Source organism: Neolamprologus multifasciatus, chromosome 5 (assembly GCF_963576455.1).
Source record: "Neolamprologus multifasciatus chromosome 5, fNeoMul1.2, whole genome shotgun sequence".
Lineage (NCBI taxonomy): Eukaryota > Metazoa > Chordata > Actinopteri > Cichliformes > Cichlidae > Neolamprologus > Neolamprologus multifasciatus.
Window position 1 is genome coordinate 33,763,862 of NC_140443.1, and position 19,261 is coordinate 33,783,122.

At 40.6% G+C, this 19,261-nt stretch overlaps 1 protein-coding gene and 1 long non-coding RNA gene across 10 annotated transcripts in view; both read left to right on the forward strand.

Annotated features, from left to right (window-relative positions):
• LOC146519166 (uncharacterized) overlaps positions 1-19,261 on the forward strand; it is a 246,573-nt gene that overhangs the window by 136,614 nt on the left and 90,698 nt on the right. The window lies entirely within an intron of this gene.
• The window catches only part of cdk18 (cyclin dependent kinase 18), a 637,630-nt gene that overhangs the window by 26,284 nt on the left and 592,085 nt on the right, over positions 1-19,261 (forward strand). For 7 of the 9 annotated variants that reach the window (XM_085160686.1, XM_085160688.1, XM_085160685.1 and 4 more), the window contains 2 exons: positions 12,490-12,625; positions 17,988-18,124. In XM_085160686.1, the coding sequence (XP_085016812.1) occupies positions 12,508-12,625; positions 17,988-18,124 (255 nt within the window). In that variant the 5' untranslated portion in view covers positions 12,490-12,507. Of the gene's footprint in view, positions 1-4,899; positions 12,291-12,489; positions 12,626-17,987; positions 18,125-19,261 lie in introns of those variants that run through there. The other 2 variants (XR_014874238.1, XM_085160684.1) reach the window with 1 other exon arrangement.

Sequence of the window (19,261 nt, forward strand, 5' to 3'; positions counted from 1 at the left end):
ATTCTCCTGCAAATATGACAACGGGGTAGCGTAAAATCACAGCCGGATACGCTTAGCTTGCCTTTTTGTGTTGTGCGCATGCGCGCACATGCTCAGGAACAACGGGTAGGACGGTTTGCGGGGTAGGAGAAATTCCCAGAACACCGGAACCACGTAAGCTAGCGCAATAATTTTTTTTGCATATGAAACCGGAGGAGTTGTACTTACATCTTATGCCATCAGCTTGTCCTCGGTCATGGTTTCCTTCCACATAAAGCTTTGCAAATATTGCATAAAAAGCGCTTGCAGGAACAAAAACATAATATTCCAGAAACACGCTTTGCCGATCCAATCAGCTGTTCGTAACACTTCCCACATTGAAACAAATGTCAGCACGAACGATCGCATGTCCGCCATTTCCTGCCCAAAACCGGAAGTGATGTCATTTTCGCGGAAAATGTAGTTTTTTTACTTGTAGGCCTTAAAAGCCTATACTGGTGTTTTTATAAGTCATGTTTGACTTTATGCTTTTCTGAATAGTTGCTGGGATGCTTAGAACTCGAATTGCACTGCTTAAAATAGTTTATTTTGATGCACATGCTGTTTTCTTTGCAAATTTGCATCATAGGATTGTTTTTCGTTTTTCCTGCAGTATATAAAAATTGGTGTATCTCAAAAATAAAACTATGAAGACACTCAAAATAAATTTCCTGTTGTTGTAAACTATTTTTTGCAACTTTTTTGTATTAAAGTTTTGAGGGATAAACCTCTTAAATTTCTCCAAGTAGAAATATATGTAAAAAAAACAAAAACGATTTTCCATTTTTTTGTAGTTTATTGCACTTTTTTGCAATTTATGTAGTTACTATGGACTTAATGCATACATATTATTAAAATATGGGCTATAACAGTTGTATTGATGTATAGCAACTTGAAATGCTCCCAAAAATGGCACTACAGCATGTAAAAATATAAAGTAAGCTCTGGCGGCCTTGGTTCTATGTTAGGTCTTAAAGGGTTAACTTGTTTTGAAATGTTGCAACTCTTCCAGTCTCCTCTAACTGTAACGGATTAATCAGAGGTCGGCTGGGACATATTCCCAGGTCACTCTGTGCATGTAAGTCATCATACTGCTTATTTTGCAATCACAATATAAAATTCTCTGTATCCATGTCCAAATCATCATAATAATTTACTCTAATGTTATCCTAATACCTAGAGATATTTTGAAGAATAAACAATATTCCATCCTGTTAATAAAATAACATTAATGCACTAATGCCCAATTCATTTTTAATTGCCAAATAAATACTGGTGTAGACAGTAGAGCCATATGTGTCCAAGCGCTTTCTGATTGGCTGTTATTCGCATAATATGTTTGTTAACAACATGATATCAAAATGTAATTTTCAAAGCTGTGGTTTGCCTGGATGTAGAAGGCCAGGCAAAATAATTTAACTAGATTTTTTTTAAACAGACACTGAGTCATAGTAAGCTCAAACTGCCCAATGATTTTAATCTGAAGCTTAATAAGCAAAAGGATAAAAAAAACACAAACACACATTAACTAAAAACTGATCATTAGTGATTGTTTAGATTGACTTGGTTCCAGACTCACAGGTTTGACAGCTGCATCTCTTCTTTATTCTCTTCCTCTCTACTTTGCTTTTCTTTCTTTCCTTTTTCCTGATTGATGTGTCCAACATTGGCTCCATGTGTCCATTTATGTGTGTAATTAGCCATTAGAGAGCATGCAGTCTGTGGCTGAGACTCTGGCACCTGGCACATAAACTGTTTGCTGATCAAGTGGAATCGTAGTAAAGTGGCTCAATGTTAACAGAAATGTATTTTAATATAACTCAAATCCATAAAAACATCTAAAAATGCAAAAACACATTATTTATGCATGAAAAGAAATTCTGAATTTTCAGAGCTGAAAACTAATTGATAATAACACTAAGACAACACACATGAATATGTAGAGCAGGCCAAAATGACCCTCGGGACACCAGGAATAATGACAGTTACAATCATTTAGTATTTTAATTTCTTTTACATACGTATCATTCTGTTAACCAGCTCAAATCGAAATTATTCACAGTAAAAACAGCATGTTTTAAAGAAAAGCTGGTGGTGCAGCAGGTGCAGTGGCTTTATAAGCTCTATGGGTTAGGCCTTTGTCTACGTTCACAAATAAGCAGACTATAATCAGCTAGACTTCCTCATGGAAGAACATGATGTTCATACAGGTTTCCATCCTTTCCCTTCTGCTTGTCCTTTTATACCTTCATTTTTTCTTGATTCTGTTCTCTTACCTATCATCCAATGTTTTAGTCAAGATCCTGTTTTTAATGTTGTGCCATCATCTTAAGTTCATCGTATGTATTTACAGTGACAATGTTTATTTTTCAAACTACCAGATCTCTGGCAGTTTATTCAGGGTGAAGATTTGGATTTTGTTGTGCTGAACGAGCACAACTCGGGTGTGCCAGATGTTTCATTAAAAAATACAATAAAAAATAGAATCTAATTGTAGCCTAACCTTAACTGGTCCACAGACAGGCTTGTTAGTGTTAAGAGGATAAAAACAAAGTCACTGGCATGTTTCTGTCTGCAGTGGAACCGAGGGTGCAATGCTGATTTACAACATTTCTAATAGAACAAATTAAGGTTACGTGAGTGACGTGTGTGAAAGAAGCCCTCATCCAGATGCATGAGAGGTGGGAGGGTTGATGGAGGAAGACAAAGAGAGATCAAAGAGGAGAGTGGGTGCTGTAGCAACGTGAAGTGTGCAGGCAGGATCACAGTGAGGGGAAAACTGAGATATGCTGGCACCTTGCTTTGAGCAGATGCACTTATGAGATCAAGTGTGTGTGTGTGTGTGTGTGTGTGTGTGTGTGTGTGTGTGTGTGTGTGTGTGTGTGTGTGTGTGGTCAGACAGTATCACACAACTACAACCACAAAGACCAGCTTCCTCCCTTTGATGGAGTAACTCTGAGTGTGATGCCAGATTCGGCTGATTGGATGCAACCATCCAGGACCTAAATCTGCACTCTTCTCCAAACAGAGCGCTCTATTGTCTGGAAGATAAATACAACACGCCGCTGGTCTCACAGAAAAACACACAAACACTGTCCACTGCAATCAGGAACTTTCTCCGTCACGACCTGTGCAATTATGTTGTTCAAGAGGGCAAATGAGGGAGCAGAGAGAATAAAGGGAGGCTTTCAATCAGATGTTTTTCAAAGTCCTGTGTGGAAAATGAAACTTTTGATTTTTTTTCGGAGAGCAAAAGGGCAAGATCAACTGATATTATCTTTGTGTGGACACTGCAAACAGAAAACATGTGGCTGATTGGCACTCTGTGTGAATAGAGTTGGAGGGGAACTACAAATGAACAGATCTGTGGTTAAAATCTGAGGTTTCAGAGACGATTTCCACTTTGCTTTCTGTCTAAACTTTGGAAATTAAGTCATTTCACATATGCATAATACTGTACATGGGGTTTCAGTTGGGGTTTTAATACTCTGGGCAGTATTGTGGTTAGCACTTGAATCTGCAGGGTTCTGGATTCACACTTCTTGGTCATCTGGGGCCTTTCTGTGTGGGGTTTGCATGTTTTCCCTGTATTTTTGTGGTTTTTGTGAGTGTCAGTGTGTGGTTTTCTGTCTCTCTGACCTGCACACGCTATGTGTGCATTAGCTTAGAGTGCCCAGCATAAGTGCTGTGTCAAACCAAGTAGTGTTAAGTGGATTTTAAAGTCCTCCAACACTAATGCATACTTGCTAACCTCACTCCGTGAAGGAGCAGCACCTGGTTTGTTTCTGCTTTGGAGGAAACAATCACTTCCAAAACTTAGTTTTTATTATTTCAGTGGAAAAGGAATGTTTTTAATGGAAACTTTGTACATGACTTTCTACATCTGTACATTTAACCCTCAATACTGGATTTTTCCCTCTATAGCAAACCAAAAATGTTTTTTATTTTGAATGAAGTAATGTCAAAACAGATGTCAGAGACTTAGTTTGAAGGGTTAGAAGCTTCTGAAACTAAGCTTGTTTAGTGTGTTGCTGAAATGCAACTCTAACCCCAGTTCTAAGTAGTTCACTGGGTGATCTGGTGGATTTGAACCCTTTGAGTCTAAGTCATAATCCTGCCCCTGTGATGGACTGGCAAACTATCCAGGCTGTACCTTGCCCTATGGCCCAAGTGTCAAACTCGAGTCCTCGAGGGCCGGTGTCCTGAAACTTTTCCGTGTGTCCCTGCTGCAACACACCTGAATACAGTCATTAGCAAGACTCTATAGAACCGGACTGCATGCTGAGGTGACAATTCAGCCACTTGATTCATGTAACAGCAGCTCATGAGTGAATGAACATGTTGCAATGAAAGTACTTTTAGAACTACATTTTCCCAACACTTAAATTTACTTAGATTTACTTGAGTAGGGTTAGGGTCCCCACCCCAGCATGCAATCAAGTTCTATAGAGTCTTGCTAATGACCTACTAATTTTATTCAGGTGTGTTGCAGCAGGGACACCGTCCCTTGAGGACTGGAGTTTGACACCTGTGCTGTATGGCATCTGGTTGTCTCGACATACTGAAATAATCTGCAAAGACTGGTATGTAAAAACAATATTTACTTAGGGTTTTAGGCCCAGTGTCGGGGGCAGAGTTAGGGGTTAGGAGGTTTATCTAAAAATAAAAACTGGAAACTATTTTGGCTGTAGCTCAGGTTGGTGGTTCGATCCCAGGCTGCCTCCTGGCTGCATGCCAAATATCCTTGGGCAAGATACTAACCCCATGTTTGCCTACTGGTGGTGGTCAGAGGGCCCGGTGGCGCCAGTGTCCGGCAGCATCGCCTCTGTCAGTGCGCCCCAGGGCAGCTGGGGCTATGTACAATGTACCATGCCCAGTGTGTGAATGGGTGGATGACTGAATGTAGTGTGAAGCGCTTTGGGGTCCTTAGGGACTAGAAAACGCTATACAAATGCAGGCCATTTACCATTTTCTTCAATGATGCTGATAAAGATTAAAACAAAAAAACACCTCCTCAATCTCCTTAGAAAGAACAGCTCAGCCAGTAGGTCAGTGCTGATGTAACACGAGGAAGTGTTGGTATTGCTGTTTTTTTGTTTGTTTGTTTTGCTTTGTTTTAGATCAATTTCCTTGACTTCAGTTTTAAACCACAGACTGAGCTACAATGTTCCTTTGTGTATCTCAGCTCCTGGATAAAGTGCATCGGAGGTACTCCTTGTCTGTGCAGCAGACTTCCCTACCCTGCTGGTACACTGGGGAATTCAGCCTTCACACACGCAGCCCCACAAATCCTCATGGGGAGAAACATTTGCCACAACTACAAACAAAGCAACACTTCAGTCAGCCTGCTGGTATTGATTTCTGTCTTCTCAGTAAGCCTCTTTCCGCCTCCATTCTCAACTCGTTAATCTGCTTTCTATCTGATGGCTTTTACTATTCCAGCTTCCCGAATTTAGAACTATTGTGCATTCCAACAATTCACAATAAATGCCTCAGTCGTCAGGGTTCATTGTTTATTCTAGTGTCTGGGCTTATGGGATTATTATTATTTAAATAACTGCAGCAAAGATATTTACTGGTAGTGAGAACAACTGCAATTTTACTGATACATTTAACTTAATCTAATGCATATATAAAATGTGAAATGTCAGCTGCTCATTTGACTTGATGCTATCAGGTGATCTTTAGTTCTTGAAGCTCTGCTGTGACAGTGCTGTTGTGATTTATGCCTCCAAGAGTGAGATTCCCTCCACAACGAGGCTTCACGTGAGCTGAATTTGATTTCTAAAGGCTTCCCCTTTCAGAAAATTAGAAATCCTCTCTTTCTCTGCACTGATCTGGGGATTATTTGCTTCCACCATCTTCTTGTGAGCGGCTTCCTCTCCTCTCATTCACTGTTCAATTTATGGCTGCCACCTACACGTCTTTGGTTCTGAGAATGCATTCATTATCTTCTCCCAACCCCCTGGTCTGTATTCATTTTTCACACCTTTATTTTTATAACAGATTAAAGCACCAAACTCGTTATTCACTGTCATCTGTAGAGCTGAAAAATAACTAAATGCATAAACATATACACAGTATGTGGTAACTGTTCCCTGGTTGTTGAAATGACAATCAGCTGAACACCAGTTCACTGGCAGGCTGAGGATACTGTCTCATAACTATTGCTGTCTGGCCAAAGCCATCAAAGGAATCTTAAATAATCAAACCAAAACAGTTACCTATCTACCTATTCGGAACCATGGTAACAGGGTTCTGGCGGATCGGAGCTGGCTTGGCCCTGACTTATCGAAGAATTAAGAAAGCGGAACCGGCTGTTCAAACCCCCACAAGGCTGCCCGCTGGGATTGGAACGATGGGAGAGGCGTGAGTTTCTCAAAATGGGCTCATTGAGTCACCACGGATAAGATCTTGGAGAGGCTACGGCTGCTGTGAATACTCAGAATAAGATCTCTGACTGCAGACTGGATACATCTCGGAAGGACTAGCCCGGAATAACATCTCTGGGCGCAAAATTGGATGACATCTCGGGGAGGCACACTGCCGTGAGTTCTCAGAAATCGGCTCCTTGAGCACAAGAAATGACAACATCACAGAACGCAAGTATGGCGAAGCTCGCGGCTCTCCAATGGGACCAGTGTTGGACTGTAGAACTGCTTTGAAATTCATATGAGCTGTTCGCACTAAAGTAAAAAAATAACATCACTTCATGTGGATACCCTCTCGGTGCCAGCTACAAGGCCGGAGCTGAACAAAAACACCCTGATAACGACTGTGTTTAGTCTGTTCCTTCCCATTCCATGCAAGGCCACCTGGGTTGGCTGGAAGACTGTTTACTTAGCCTGGCAGGGCGAAGGACACTGTCTCAGCTGATCTATCGACACGCACACACATACATATACTGATACTGATAAGCACTCACTGACGCATCACCCTCCCTACCCCGGATCCAACGCCACCTCCAACGCTTACCTCCCCTCTGATGTGGACATCGGGTCAGTTGGAGGCGCAGTCGAAAGATTGCAGCGGTCCCAGATCAGATGTACACACTGGAACTCTTTCCCATGTTGCTTGTCTGTGTTTATTGTGCTATGGTGTGTTGATATCTGTGCATTCCTGTATTATCCTTTTGTGTTACACATTTCGATGTTTTTTTTCCTCGCTACCTAGCCTGACCTGTCTCCCCAATGTGATGTTTGTGTATTGTATGTACGGTCGGCAAGGTCTGTCATCTCGGTTGTGGGCAAAAGACCTGCAACTGACAAATAAAGGCTATCTCATCTCATCTCATCTTAAAGCAAACTTTAATAAGTCAGTTTTTGATTTTCTCCAGTCCTGTTCCTGTTACTAAAATGAGAATCAGACCTCAGCCAATGCACTTATAAATCTGCTTATATTTCCTGTTTAAAAGAAGAAAAAACTGTTTGCTTCTATATTGCAGTGTCAGACTTTTAAATCACCAAATATCCGTCACATTCTTAATAGGCCTGTGTCCTTTGGGTTATGATGAGTGCGCTACAAAAATATTATGTATGTGTCAAAATTTGTTACATGACAGTTACATTGAAACTTTCAGCATGAATTAAACTTCTTCCACTTAACTTTAAGTTTTAAGAGATTATGGATATCTGCCACATACACAAAACCTAATATTAGATTAATGCTAATGTTGAAATTAGCCTCATATCAAACTTTTCCATCCATCCATTCGCTTCCGCTTCTCCTTTTCAGGGTCGCGGGGGGCGCTGGAGCCTATCCCAGCTGTCATAGGGCGAGAGGCGGGGTACACCCTGGACAGGTCGCCAGTCTGTCGCAGGGCCAACACACAGGGACAGACAACCATTTGCGCTCACATTCAATCGCACATTCACACCTAGTGACAATTTGGATTATCCAATTAACCTATCCCCACAAGCTGCATGTCTTTGGACGGTGGGAGGAAGCCGGAGTACCCGGAGGGAACCCACGCAAACACGGGGAGAACATGCAAACTGCACACAGAAAGACCCCGGCCTGATGGTGGAATTGAACTCAGGACCTTCTTGCTGTGCGGCAACAGTGCTAACCACCGTGCTGCCTCAAACTTTTCCATTTAATAATATTTAATCAGCTACAAAAACCTATCAAGATTATGAACGAGTGTGTGCACACCTGTTTCTAATGATGTTTCTCTGAGTCATCACAAGGCTAACATTATTCATGCTAATCTCATTAGTCTCCAGTCCCACTGTTATCAAAACTATCAGTCGCAATAGTGACTAAGCAGCGTGTCTTACCTTGAAGCTGGATTTTAAAGGTTATTCACCACCTTCAGTGTTTCCCCTGGATTGACCAGTTTGGAAGAGGGAGGTGGTTTGTAGTGGCAACATCACCAAGTCCAGCAATGACACTCTTCCCTCAGAGCCCATTTAGAACTCAGAAGGTGCACAGACTTTGTCATGCTGACTGCTCCGGTGCCTGCCTGCTTTAGAATTCCTTGGAATGTTGTGGAAAATTCTTGAAATGACCATTGTCGTACTACTGCCTTTACCTTTACTGGGAAAGGATCAAGAAAATAACTGAAATTAAAATTAAAAATGTTGTTTTTAGCTCTGTGTGCATATTTGTGAATAATTCATCTAACTTCGCTTACAGGAAATGTGCATATGAATCATTTCTGTGAGTGAAAATTTCAAAATTTTAATTCCATTCCCAGATCTCCACATACAAGTCTAGATTTTTCTCCTCAAGGTTTTGTGCCCAGCTTTGTGTTAACATGTTGGAAATGCTAAGAGTGATTTGCAGCAGTGAGCTGTTGTGTAGGATCAGGCACAGTCTGTACTTTACCATCATGTTCTTGTCCTTTTCAGAAAAGACCTCATTTCTGAAAGCTGCAGAAGTTTTAACTGAAAGTGTTCTCACGTTAGAGGGATCTGAACGCAGTTTGTACACTGCCTCCTGATTGTCAGCTATTGAAAGACACTGTATGGGCTTTAATTTAAACCTAAAATGTTACCCACCTTAACCAGAGTGAAATCTGCTCTGTCATTAATAGCAAAATGCTAAACATAAGATATCATGGCTCAAAATATCAGATTTTCTAGGTTTTTTTTGAAGAATAAAACAAGATAACATAAAATAAATCTTCCCAGACAATAGAGTGCTGCTGGAGTGTGTCATGACTTTTGGATTGCTGCTATTTTCTGTGTGCGTCTTTGTTGTTTTTGCTTTCAGTCTTTGTTTCTCTGCCACCTTGTGTCTTTCCTGCTCCTTTGTTCTGTCTCTTCCCGTGTCTCCAGCCTTGGGGTTTTCACTGTATATGACAAATAGACTGGTATTTACAAAGCACTTTTCTAGCTGTAATGACCATGAGCCACATTTATAAAACATTCATTTCAAATACTTTTTCTGTTTTGCCCACACTCTCTCACACTGGAAATTAAAAGCTCAGTATCTTGCAGACTGAACCATCCAACCTCCAGTTTGCAGATGCACAGTTCTGCCTCCACAAACACATCCCCGTGCTCTTCCCGGTCTTTTTGCTTTTCCTGGAATTGGATATGTTTGTGGTCCTGCGTCAGACCTTTGTTCATTATACCTCCCTCCTGATCTACATCTAATGTCAGGGTAAAGGGAGATGAGTAGTTTGATTAGGTTTCTCAATCATGCTTTTATCTATTAAAAAACTTTAGTGATTGTTAAGGAGGGAAAGTTCTGGGTAACAGATTTATATCAGGAGTTTGACATTTTCTGCAGTTACAAAAGATCTTTGTGAAACCAGGCTCACTAATCATGAATACCTTAAATGTTCGCTTCCTGGAAAAGTAATCAATTTCCCACTGATTACATGTGAATTGTGCTGCTTGGCACCAAAATAACTCCTGATATTCATCCTGCATTTTTTGTTGCAGATGTTTAGCGAGGTGAAGGTGCAGCTGCTGTATTTCCCAGAGACAGAAAAGAATATTTGATCATTTTATGATGGAGAAAGATGTCATGTAGGAATGCAGGAATTATTTTTGAATGTAAGGACTGCTCCATGACATTTGATAAACTGGACATTTAAAGCCTACATGTGATGTCCTTTGTTAGAGTTTAACAGATGATTTGGTGCTGATATGTTTTTTCTTTTTAAAATATCTTCCAAAACAAATTGTAAAAAACAAAAAGTATATGAAAATATTAGGCAGTTTCATGTTAATGAAATCAAGCTGAATTTAAGTTGTTGTCGATCTGCAGAACTCGTTGAGCTTTATACTGGGTTTATATTGTCTAGAGGTTGAAAATCAACCATCACAGATGCCATCCGTGTATATCTTGTTAAATTCTCTTGGCTAAATCCATAAAGAGCAGTGAATCTCAGATAAGAGAGCACAACTTCTCATTCCAGTCTATACACATAAATCTTAACCTATTTTTAATGGACCTGACGGGACTCAACTTTTTCTGTTAAGGTGAGGAGGTAAAGACAACCATCTGCAATGTAAGAAACAGCAAATACAGCTGGATGTTTTAATTCCCTGTTTCCTGCTTTTCTTCTGCTAAATAGATGTTCAAATTGAGCACATTCAGAAGAATTTGAATTTAACTTGAAATAAAGTTTGTAGTCCGCTGTACAAAGTGATTAATTTTGTTATATATTAATATGATGTGTTGTACAGTTTCCTTTGCAAAAATGATCTGATAGAAATGCCCTCCAACATCGTGCTTTTTACTTTTACTCTTTTACAACCTGCACTTTCTCAATGCAAGTTAATCTTCTACTTCAACTTTTTCCAGAGTTTGTTGTCTCTTTAAGTCAAAATGTTTGTATGTTGCCACTGCAAAAGTCACCAGATGCAGATGAAGTGGTGATGACTCCATCTCAAAACCTTCAAATGAAGGATTTTGAGTGCAGCAGGCTTTTACTTTTGTTCTGCACCTTTTCCCTGGATGTGTTGTTGGGCCCGGGCATAATGTCTATACACTAACGCTACTCGGTAAATAAAAGTGATTACAGGATTGTATTGTAGAGCAATACAATACTGTGCACTGAGAAATGATGCTAAAAACATGTACAGCAGACTATATTGTGCCAGGGATGGATGCTGACCACATCATCGTGCTGAGGTCTAAACCATGATGAGTACCAACCCTAACCCTAAACAATATTTTTGCGAAGGCAAAACTAAGTTTTTGGGAATATTTTTCTTTTCTTTTAGATAGTGTGATTGTTTAATATGTTCCTTAATTACCAGAGACTTGGAGAGCAATTGAATAAAAGCAAAAAGGGACATATTCTGATTCACTAAGGGGGACGGAGCTGTCAAAGATGATGACATAAACCTCGGGGCTAAGACTCGAGAGTGAGAACAGGTTGCACTGTACATTAAAATCCGTATATTCAAATATTTGGTAGTGGGCTGGAAGATTGCACCTGCTACTGGCAGCGTTCTTAAAAATAGAGAATACTGTTTCCTAACCCTCTTAAGACGTCTGCATCACCAACAGCCTCAAACCTGGCTCCAAACCCTAACCTTGACCCTTTTCTAGGAAAATGTAAATAGTTTTTAAAATGTTTCAGTTATATATTATGATAACACAAGGTTAGCGTAATCACAGATGACAACTTCCTTTACATTATCCCTTACATTATATATGCCTTACAGGGATATATAATGGACAAACACAATATTTTACTTGGTGCATTCATACATATTTTCACATTTTCTTGACGGGGCTAGGCCGCCGTCTGACCTGCACTGTGTACAGATGCACGCTCTCTCAGTACCTACGAAGATTTCTCTGAGACAGCAATACTCTTATGAGCGAAGGCTCAGAGTACTGGTTGTATTTGAACCCACCACACACATCTTAGTTTTTTGCAGTAATGAGCAAAAACACATATACATATATGCTATATGTGGAAATCTTAGATAGTAAAGAAATGGTGGTGACCCTACGATACCAGTCTGTGCGACACACAGACCACAGGAAAGGGGGAGGATCAAAAAAACAAGACCAACAAAGTAAAAACTAACTGCTAGGGCAGGATTTGGCTGTGTAACCTACTGAGAGAGGGAGTATATTGATCAGCTGCTTTCCCGCTGCTTTCTGCCTCATTATCAGACAACACAGATGACTTTATTTGGTCAAGCTGCACATGAAGATCAGAGCTGTACAACATGCCCTGCAGCCTGTGCCATGTAGACGGTGTACCAAGGAGGATTAACACTTAGTTACTTGTATTGATGCTGTCCTCTTTTTTTTCTTTTTTTTTTACATCAATCATTCTCTTTGCCTGGATGGAGGTATGTGTTTACTGCCGCTTTTTAGTTAGCAAGGTCATGCAAAAGCCCCCTGACACAAAGAGAACAAAGGAAAAAATCTCTCTGTGCACTCATTCTAAATAGTTTGCATTCAAAATGACGGACTGCCGAGTGTAGTGTGCATGGCTTTATTACACCTTGAACGTTTTTGTGAAATCTCTCTCTGCTTGTCTTCGCCTAGAGTCAACTACTCAGCATCATGAACAAGATGAAGAACTTTAAGAGACGTTTCTCTTTGTCGGTTCCTCGGACTGAGACGATTGAAGAAAACGAGTTCACTGAGCAGATCAACCAGCTCAACATACGGCACACTCAGGGTAAGAACACCTTTCCCCCTCAAATCACCAGCATTGTCTGAGATTACTACAATTATCTGTTCAATTTTGAAATTTCACAGATTATGAAAACCATTGCTGTTGCCAGGCAAACATTTTAACAGCAAATAACTCTTCAAAACTCACTATGATGGCCGATTTGTCGTATCATCCACTGGTAACCCAGATAGTGTCATATGATGTGGAATTGAGCACCCAAAGGACGAGTTGTGGGACAGAGTTCATAAAGAAAAAGACAAACATTTATTCACGTGTACCAGAGAAGTCCAAGTGGGAACTGATAAGCAAAGTCCGTAAGTCCAAACCAAGAGAGGAAGGACTGATAATCAACAACACAACAGAGAACTGAGGGGAGACCGAGGGTATAAATATACAGTAGGCCATCAGGGAGACAAAACACAGATGCAAATAACCAATAATTAAGAAAAAGACAAGGGAAGTAAACTTAAATATACAAACATCATTCAATTTAGTTGCTTCACTAAACAACTTTCTATGCATTGTTTTGATTTAACAGCCAATTCAAAGATGTCCACTCTCGTCAACAACCTTTGGCACCAAAGCAACAAACAAAAATCCACACGTTAGCAACTAGGTGCTGAATGCAGTGGAGCATTTAGCATCTGCAGCTAGAGAGAAGACCAGAGCAGAGTTGTTGGCATTGATCACTTTACTGGTAGAACAGGCAGCTGGTGGAACATTTAGGAGCTTGAAAAGCCAGATGTTTCTGCCGTTCTAGATTTAAAGAAAAATAGAGCATATCTGACTTAAGGTTGTAAGGTGAGCACGAGCTTTAAATGGAAGACGTTGTTCTTTAACTGTTGACTGTGTGATTTCTCAGAGTATTCAGAGGCCGAACGAGCTTTTAAAAACAATAAAGCACTGGGTAATTAAAAGCATTCAAATCCATTCACATTCCCAACCCATGAGCTCTTCTACCTCTTTGCATCTTTGGTCTCCATGTGAGCATGAATGGCTTGTGTCTAATAATAGAGCACAAACTGCAACACCGCTCTGGGTTTTAATACAAAAGCCTTCCTTCCTTCCGTGTCTGTAGCAGACCCTCACAGATTAACTGGGGGGTTTCCGGCTATGACTGGTACCACCACCAAGTCGGAGCCAGAGGATCAGCAGGCTTCAAACGGGAATAAGGGTTATAGTGGGATAAGTTGGGGTAGATAATACCAGGGAGCTGAATGCACTCACAAGTAGATCCTCGAGTGCCTGTGCTTGATTATGTAAACCACGTCTGATACTGAGAGATGCAATAACAGTGCAGAGTCTATAAAATGCATCTGATTTAAACTTTCATCACAATTTCCAACCATTTGTTCCCGGGTTCAATTCAATTTTATTTGCACAGCACCTACTGCTACGGTGCTACTTTGACTTTCAGTATTATTATGACGTGTTATTATAAGATACGTTAGGCGTTCGTGTGTACTACCACGAGGCATCTAAAGTGCTTGCCTCCTATGAAAATATTACATTTGAATGAGGATGTTATTCAGCTGTCTAACGGAGTAGCAGCTGGCTATGTAGTCTTACCCCCCCAGAGTCCATCAGTCTGCGTTACTGTCTGCTACTGAAGGTCAGGAGAGAGGTAAGCAGACAAACCCAGCTACCTCCTGATATTTACAGTCCGCTCGTAGCTCTTACTGATCATTTCTCTTTTTTGTTTTGCTCTGTTCCATCTGAAGCATGTAGGATTGTATCATGTCCCAGACTTGAATAAAAAACATCTCAGATATAAGCATCACATGGAAAAATCATGTGATGCCTTAACATTTTATTGTTGCTGTATGCCAACGTCAAAATTTGTGTGGTGATGGAAAAAGTTTGGTCGGCATCAGCAAACATGATTTTTGGTTTTTTTAAATTCAACCCAGAATTGTTTCTCGTGCAGCAAAATAAGTAGACGACCATACTACGTCAAAGGTTTGGACACACCTTCACATTTTTCTTCTGGTTCTTCTTTATTTTCATTACTATTTACATTGTAGATTCTCACTGAAGTGAAACTATGAATGAAAAGATACAGAATTATGTAGTAAACAAAGTGTGAAATAACTAATTTTAGATTCTTTAAAACAGCCACCCTTAGCTTTGATTAGTGCTTTGCACACTCTCTGCATTCTCTCGATGAACTTCATGAGGTCGTCACCTGAAATGGTTTCCAACAGTCTTGAAGGAGTTCCCAGAGATGCTGAGCACTTGTTGGTCCTTTAGCCTTCACTCTGCGCTCCATCTCATCCCAAACCATCTCCACTGGAGGTCAGCCTCCATATGTCAGGTGACTGTGGAGGACAGGCCATCTGGTGCAGCAGTCCATCACTCTCCTTCTTAGTCTTCCATTCAGTGTGCCTTCAGTTTTGAATAAATCCCCAACAGTGTCACCAGTGAAGCACCCCACAACATCACACCTCCTCCACCTCCATGCTTCACGGTGGGATCCATGCATGTGGAGACCATCCGGTCACCTTTTCTGCGTCGCACAAAGACACAGTGGGTTGAAAGAAAGATCTCAAATTTGGACTCATCAGACCGAAGCACAGATTTCCACTGGTCTAATGTCCACTCATTGTGTTTCTTGGCCCAAACAAATATCTTCTGCTTGTTGCTTTTCCTTAGTAGTGGTTTCTTAGCAGCTATTTGACCATAAAGGCCTGATTCACAGTCTCACAGTTGATGTAGAGATGTGTCTGCTACTGGAACTCATGTGGCATTTTTCTGGGCTCTAACCTGAGCTGCTGTTAACTTGTGTTAACTTTTTGAGGCTGGTGACTTGGATGAATGTATCCTCAGCAGCAGAGCTGACTCTTGGTCTTCCTTTCCTGGGGCGGTCCTCATGTGAGCCCGTTTCCTCGTAGCACTTCGGGACGCATTCAAAGTTTTAGAAAATTTCCAGACTGACCTGGCAGCAATGACAGACTGTCATTTCTCTTTGCTTAGCTGATTGGTTCTTTCCATAATATAAATTGTAACAGTTGACAATGCACACCTGTGAAGGGAGAACCATCTCGGGTGACTACATCATGAAGCTCATCGAGAGAAGGCCAATGGTTTGGAGCACTGTCAACAAAGCAAAGGGTGGCTACTTTCAGGAATCTAAAATATAAGACATATTTAGAGTTATTGATCATTTTTTTCTTTGCCACATAATTCCATATATCTTGCTTCATATATTTGATGACTGTATCTATAAAGAAAACCCATTAAATGTAAAGGTGTGTCCAAACTTTTGACCGGCAGTGTATAAGTGGTCAAATAATTCATGCAAACATGAGCTGGCGTGTCTATTTTTAAAATACAATCAATTACATGACTAACTGAATGATTTTACAGACGTGTGGCAACAGGACTGAAAACACCTGATGAAAAATTACTTATACATATAGACCTATACTACAGCGCTGTAATAGTGAAACACAATAGTGCAGGATATGTTGCATAATATATGTTGTTTTGGTAAATTGTCTCTATCATTGTAGTAATACGATGGTACTTTGTCATAAAGATGTAAATAAAGGCTCAACTTATAAGATCCCACTATCCATACTATAATAGTTTTAATGTAGTGTATCCTGTCAAATCATTGGTTTCTATTACGTTTTTTAAAAAACATTGCAGCATCAAACAGAGACGAGTCACAGAGTACAATCAGCTCATCAGCATAACCTATAGATTCATGCACACATAAACAAAAACACACACTTTCAGTGCTGTTTTCAGTCATCATAAAATTAATTATATTACATTGCAGGAATATTTTTTTTGTTTGCATGAAACTACGTGAGAGTGATTTGTTTTAATGGGTCATTTAAAGCCGCTTTGCTGAATATGCTTTTGTATAAGTGTGATATTTAAATGTCAAGTGTTTTCCCTTAAGGAGCTATACCAGATCAGAAATTCTTCTCAGTCAATTGTCTGTGCGGACGACAACACTGATGAAAAGCAAAGCAAATAATCTAACATGTCCAAGTCAGTGCTGAAGGTACTTCTTTCCCCGCTCATTTGTTCCTATTTCAGCCTCTCACTATGAGCACAGTTTGAGATGGAAATGCTACAAAAACATCATGCGGCGTACCATATTGGATTGTCCTTTTTCTAACAAGATTTCTAGCAGGCATCCATCCATATTTCACAGCAATGTGACACTTTGTTAGCGCGTGTTCATATCAGTGTCACCTTCACCGACCCTAATTAGCATCAAGAGATCAAAGGAGTGCTGTAGCTGTGATATTCAAATGACCAGCAAACAGGTTGTCATTTCATCCCCCCGGCCCATTTAGACAGTCACTGAATACAACGCATAGCATGGCTTGTTAAAAGCCTCTCGGCGGTGCTGTTAAAACGTCGCATCAAACCCAACCAGGCATGCTCAAATCTGAGCACCTGCCTCTAGTTTTGCTTTATCTGTTTATATGTGTGTGTATATATGAATGAGCTGGGTGTGTGTGGGCAGGTTGAGAAAGGCCATAGTTACACACAGTAAATTAGCATGTATACATATAAATGTGAGTGTGTGTGTGCTGTGCGGAAGCTAGGAAGAAACCTACTGTCTGAGACCTCCTCCTTAACACGAGACCTGCTTCCCTTGTTAACCAGTATCCCCATGGAAACAGGGGCGCTTTGTATTTTAATGCACATACACATGCCTGGAGGCTGCAGATGAGATGAAGCTTATGGACAGTGAGGAGCTACTACCCCTGTGCTGGCACAGCTGTCAATCAAATCAGGTCAACATTCAAACTTTAAGTCTCATCAAAATGGTTGTAAAAAATAAAAAAGTCACACACACAAATTTTGTTCCACCCTGTAAACATGGCGTTTAGTTGGGCATTTAAAAAACACCATCCTTATTTCACACAAGCATTTGAAGTACATAAGCAGAGCTTTAAACATAAAAGGAGAAGGCAGTTTTCTTGGGAAAAACACAGATTTGTGCACACATGGATGTCAGGGTCAGATGTACAGCTTTGAAGTCGGACTTAATTACATGGGTTGGGGATGGATGTTTTCCCTTGATATTGAAAGTCAGCTGTAGTTGTGTGATTAAAGGACCACGACTGCAGAGAAACCCAAACTGAATTACTGCTTAAACTCAATGAATGCCGATGCTTTACAGGAGCTGAGGTGCCAGTCGCTGACTGTTCTGTCAACTTTAAAAATTAAAAACTTTCAAATTCACATGATATGTTTTCACAGTCACCAGATTTGAACCCAACTAAATTTTGTTCTTCTCTCCTGAAAATTTCTCTGAGAACATATCCCACTGAGATCTTAAGCTGTTCTCAGAGTTTTCGGTGGCCCACCATCGCTGATTATATTTCCCCTCTGTCAGGCCTGACTCCAGACAGACTGGGTCCTCCATCTCATGATGTCAGCCCAGTGAGCCCTGAACCAACCACTCCAGGAGCTCAGTCTCCATCCCACCTCCACTACCACAGCAAGGCCCAGCACAGACGCTTCTCCATGGAGGTAAGTAAAAACTTAAATTGCAGTATTACAGTACAAGTAAATCAGTGTGTGTGTGTGTGTGTGTGTGTGGGGGGGGGGGGGGCAAGGTGTTTCTGCGCAGTGTACCGGGGCACGGAGAAAAGTTGTCGTACCATAGGCACGAGGTGTGTGTGTGTGTGTGTGTGTGTGTGTGTGTGTGTGTGTGTGCGCATCACATCTGTCTCCTGCATCTTTGTATTATCTGTTGTTTTCTTCTTACTACACTGATACAAATCATTGTACCATTTGCCAAAAACCAGACTACAGTCCAAAATTGAATTTTTTAATGAATCAACTTCAAAGGCTGTGGATTAACATGCAAAAACAGATTTTAATTTTCTATGAATTTGTTGCTTAAACGTGTCACACTGTGTCTGTTCTGTGAATTATTGTGGTTTAGCAATGATGCATAAATAAATCATCACTTACAGCATGTTTGTAAATGATTAAACTTCCAATAAAAACTCAACCAGTGTTACAAGAAACTGTTAATCAATCATAAACCACACAGTGTTTGGACATGAGCTGGAAAAATGTGCTGCCAAGTGACTGTAGAGTGGACAACCAGGTGATCTGGCAGAGACAATATATACATTGAGTCACAGAAGAGAGGAAGAAGAGGAAGTCATAGAAGAGGAGAAGACTATGAGAGCAGGGCAGACAATCACAACAGAAGGAGACAAAAACAGAAAGTAAAATTATCAAAGGTCCAAAACAGCAACATGAAGATGAGATGTGAAGACTGACACTAAAAAAGACGGAAGGAGATGAAAGGGAAGCACTAATAACAATGCAGTCAAAGCAGGGACCATGGAGGGAATCACATTAATTCCATCAGGAAGTTTTACTGAAAGGTGAAACTATAAAGATTAAAACTGATAACTTCGTCATCAGAAGGACCCAGCAGAGCTGGTTTGGTTATCTGACAACAACCAGGAGGAGGCCCCAGGGAAGACCCATTACAAGCTGGAGAGATTGTATCTGTCGACACTATGAGCTGGTTAAGGTGGCCGGGATGTTGGAAGTCTGGGCTTCTCTGCTCAGACTGTTGCCTCCACGAACTTAAGATAAGGGACAAATGGAAACTGATCGCCAGAATAACAAAGAAATCAAACAGGA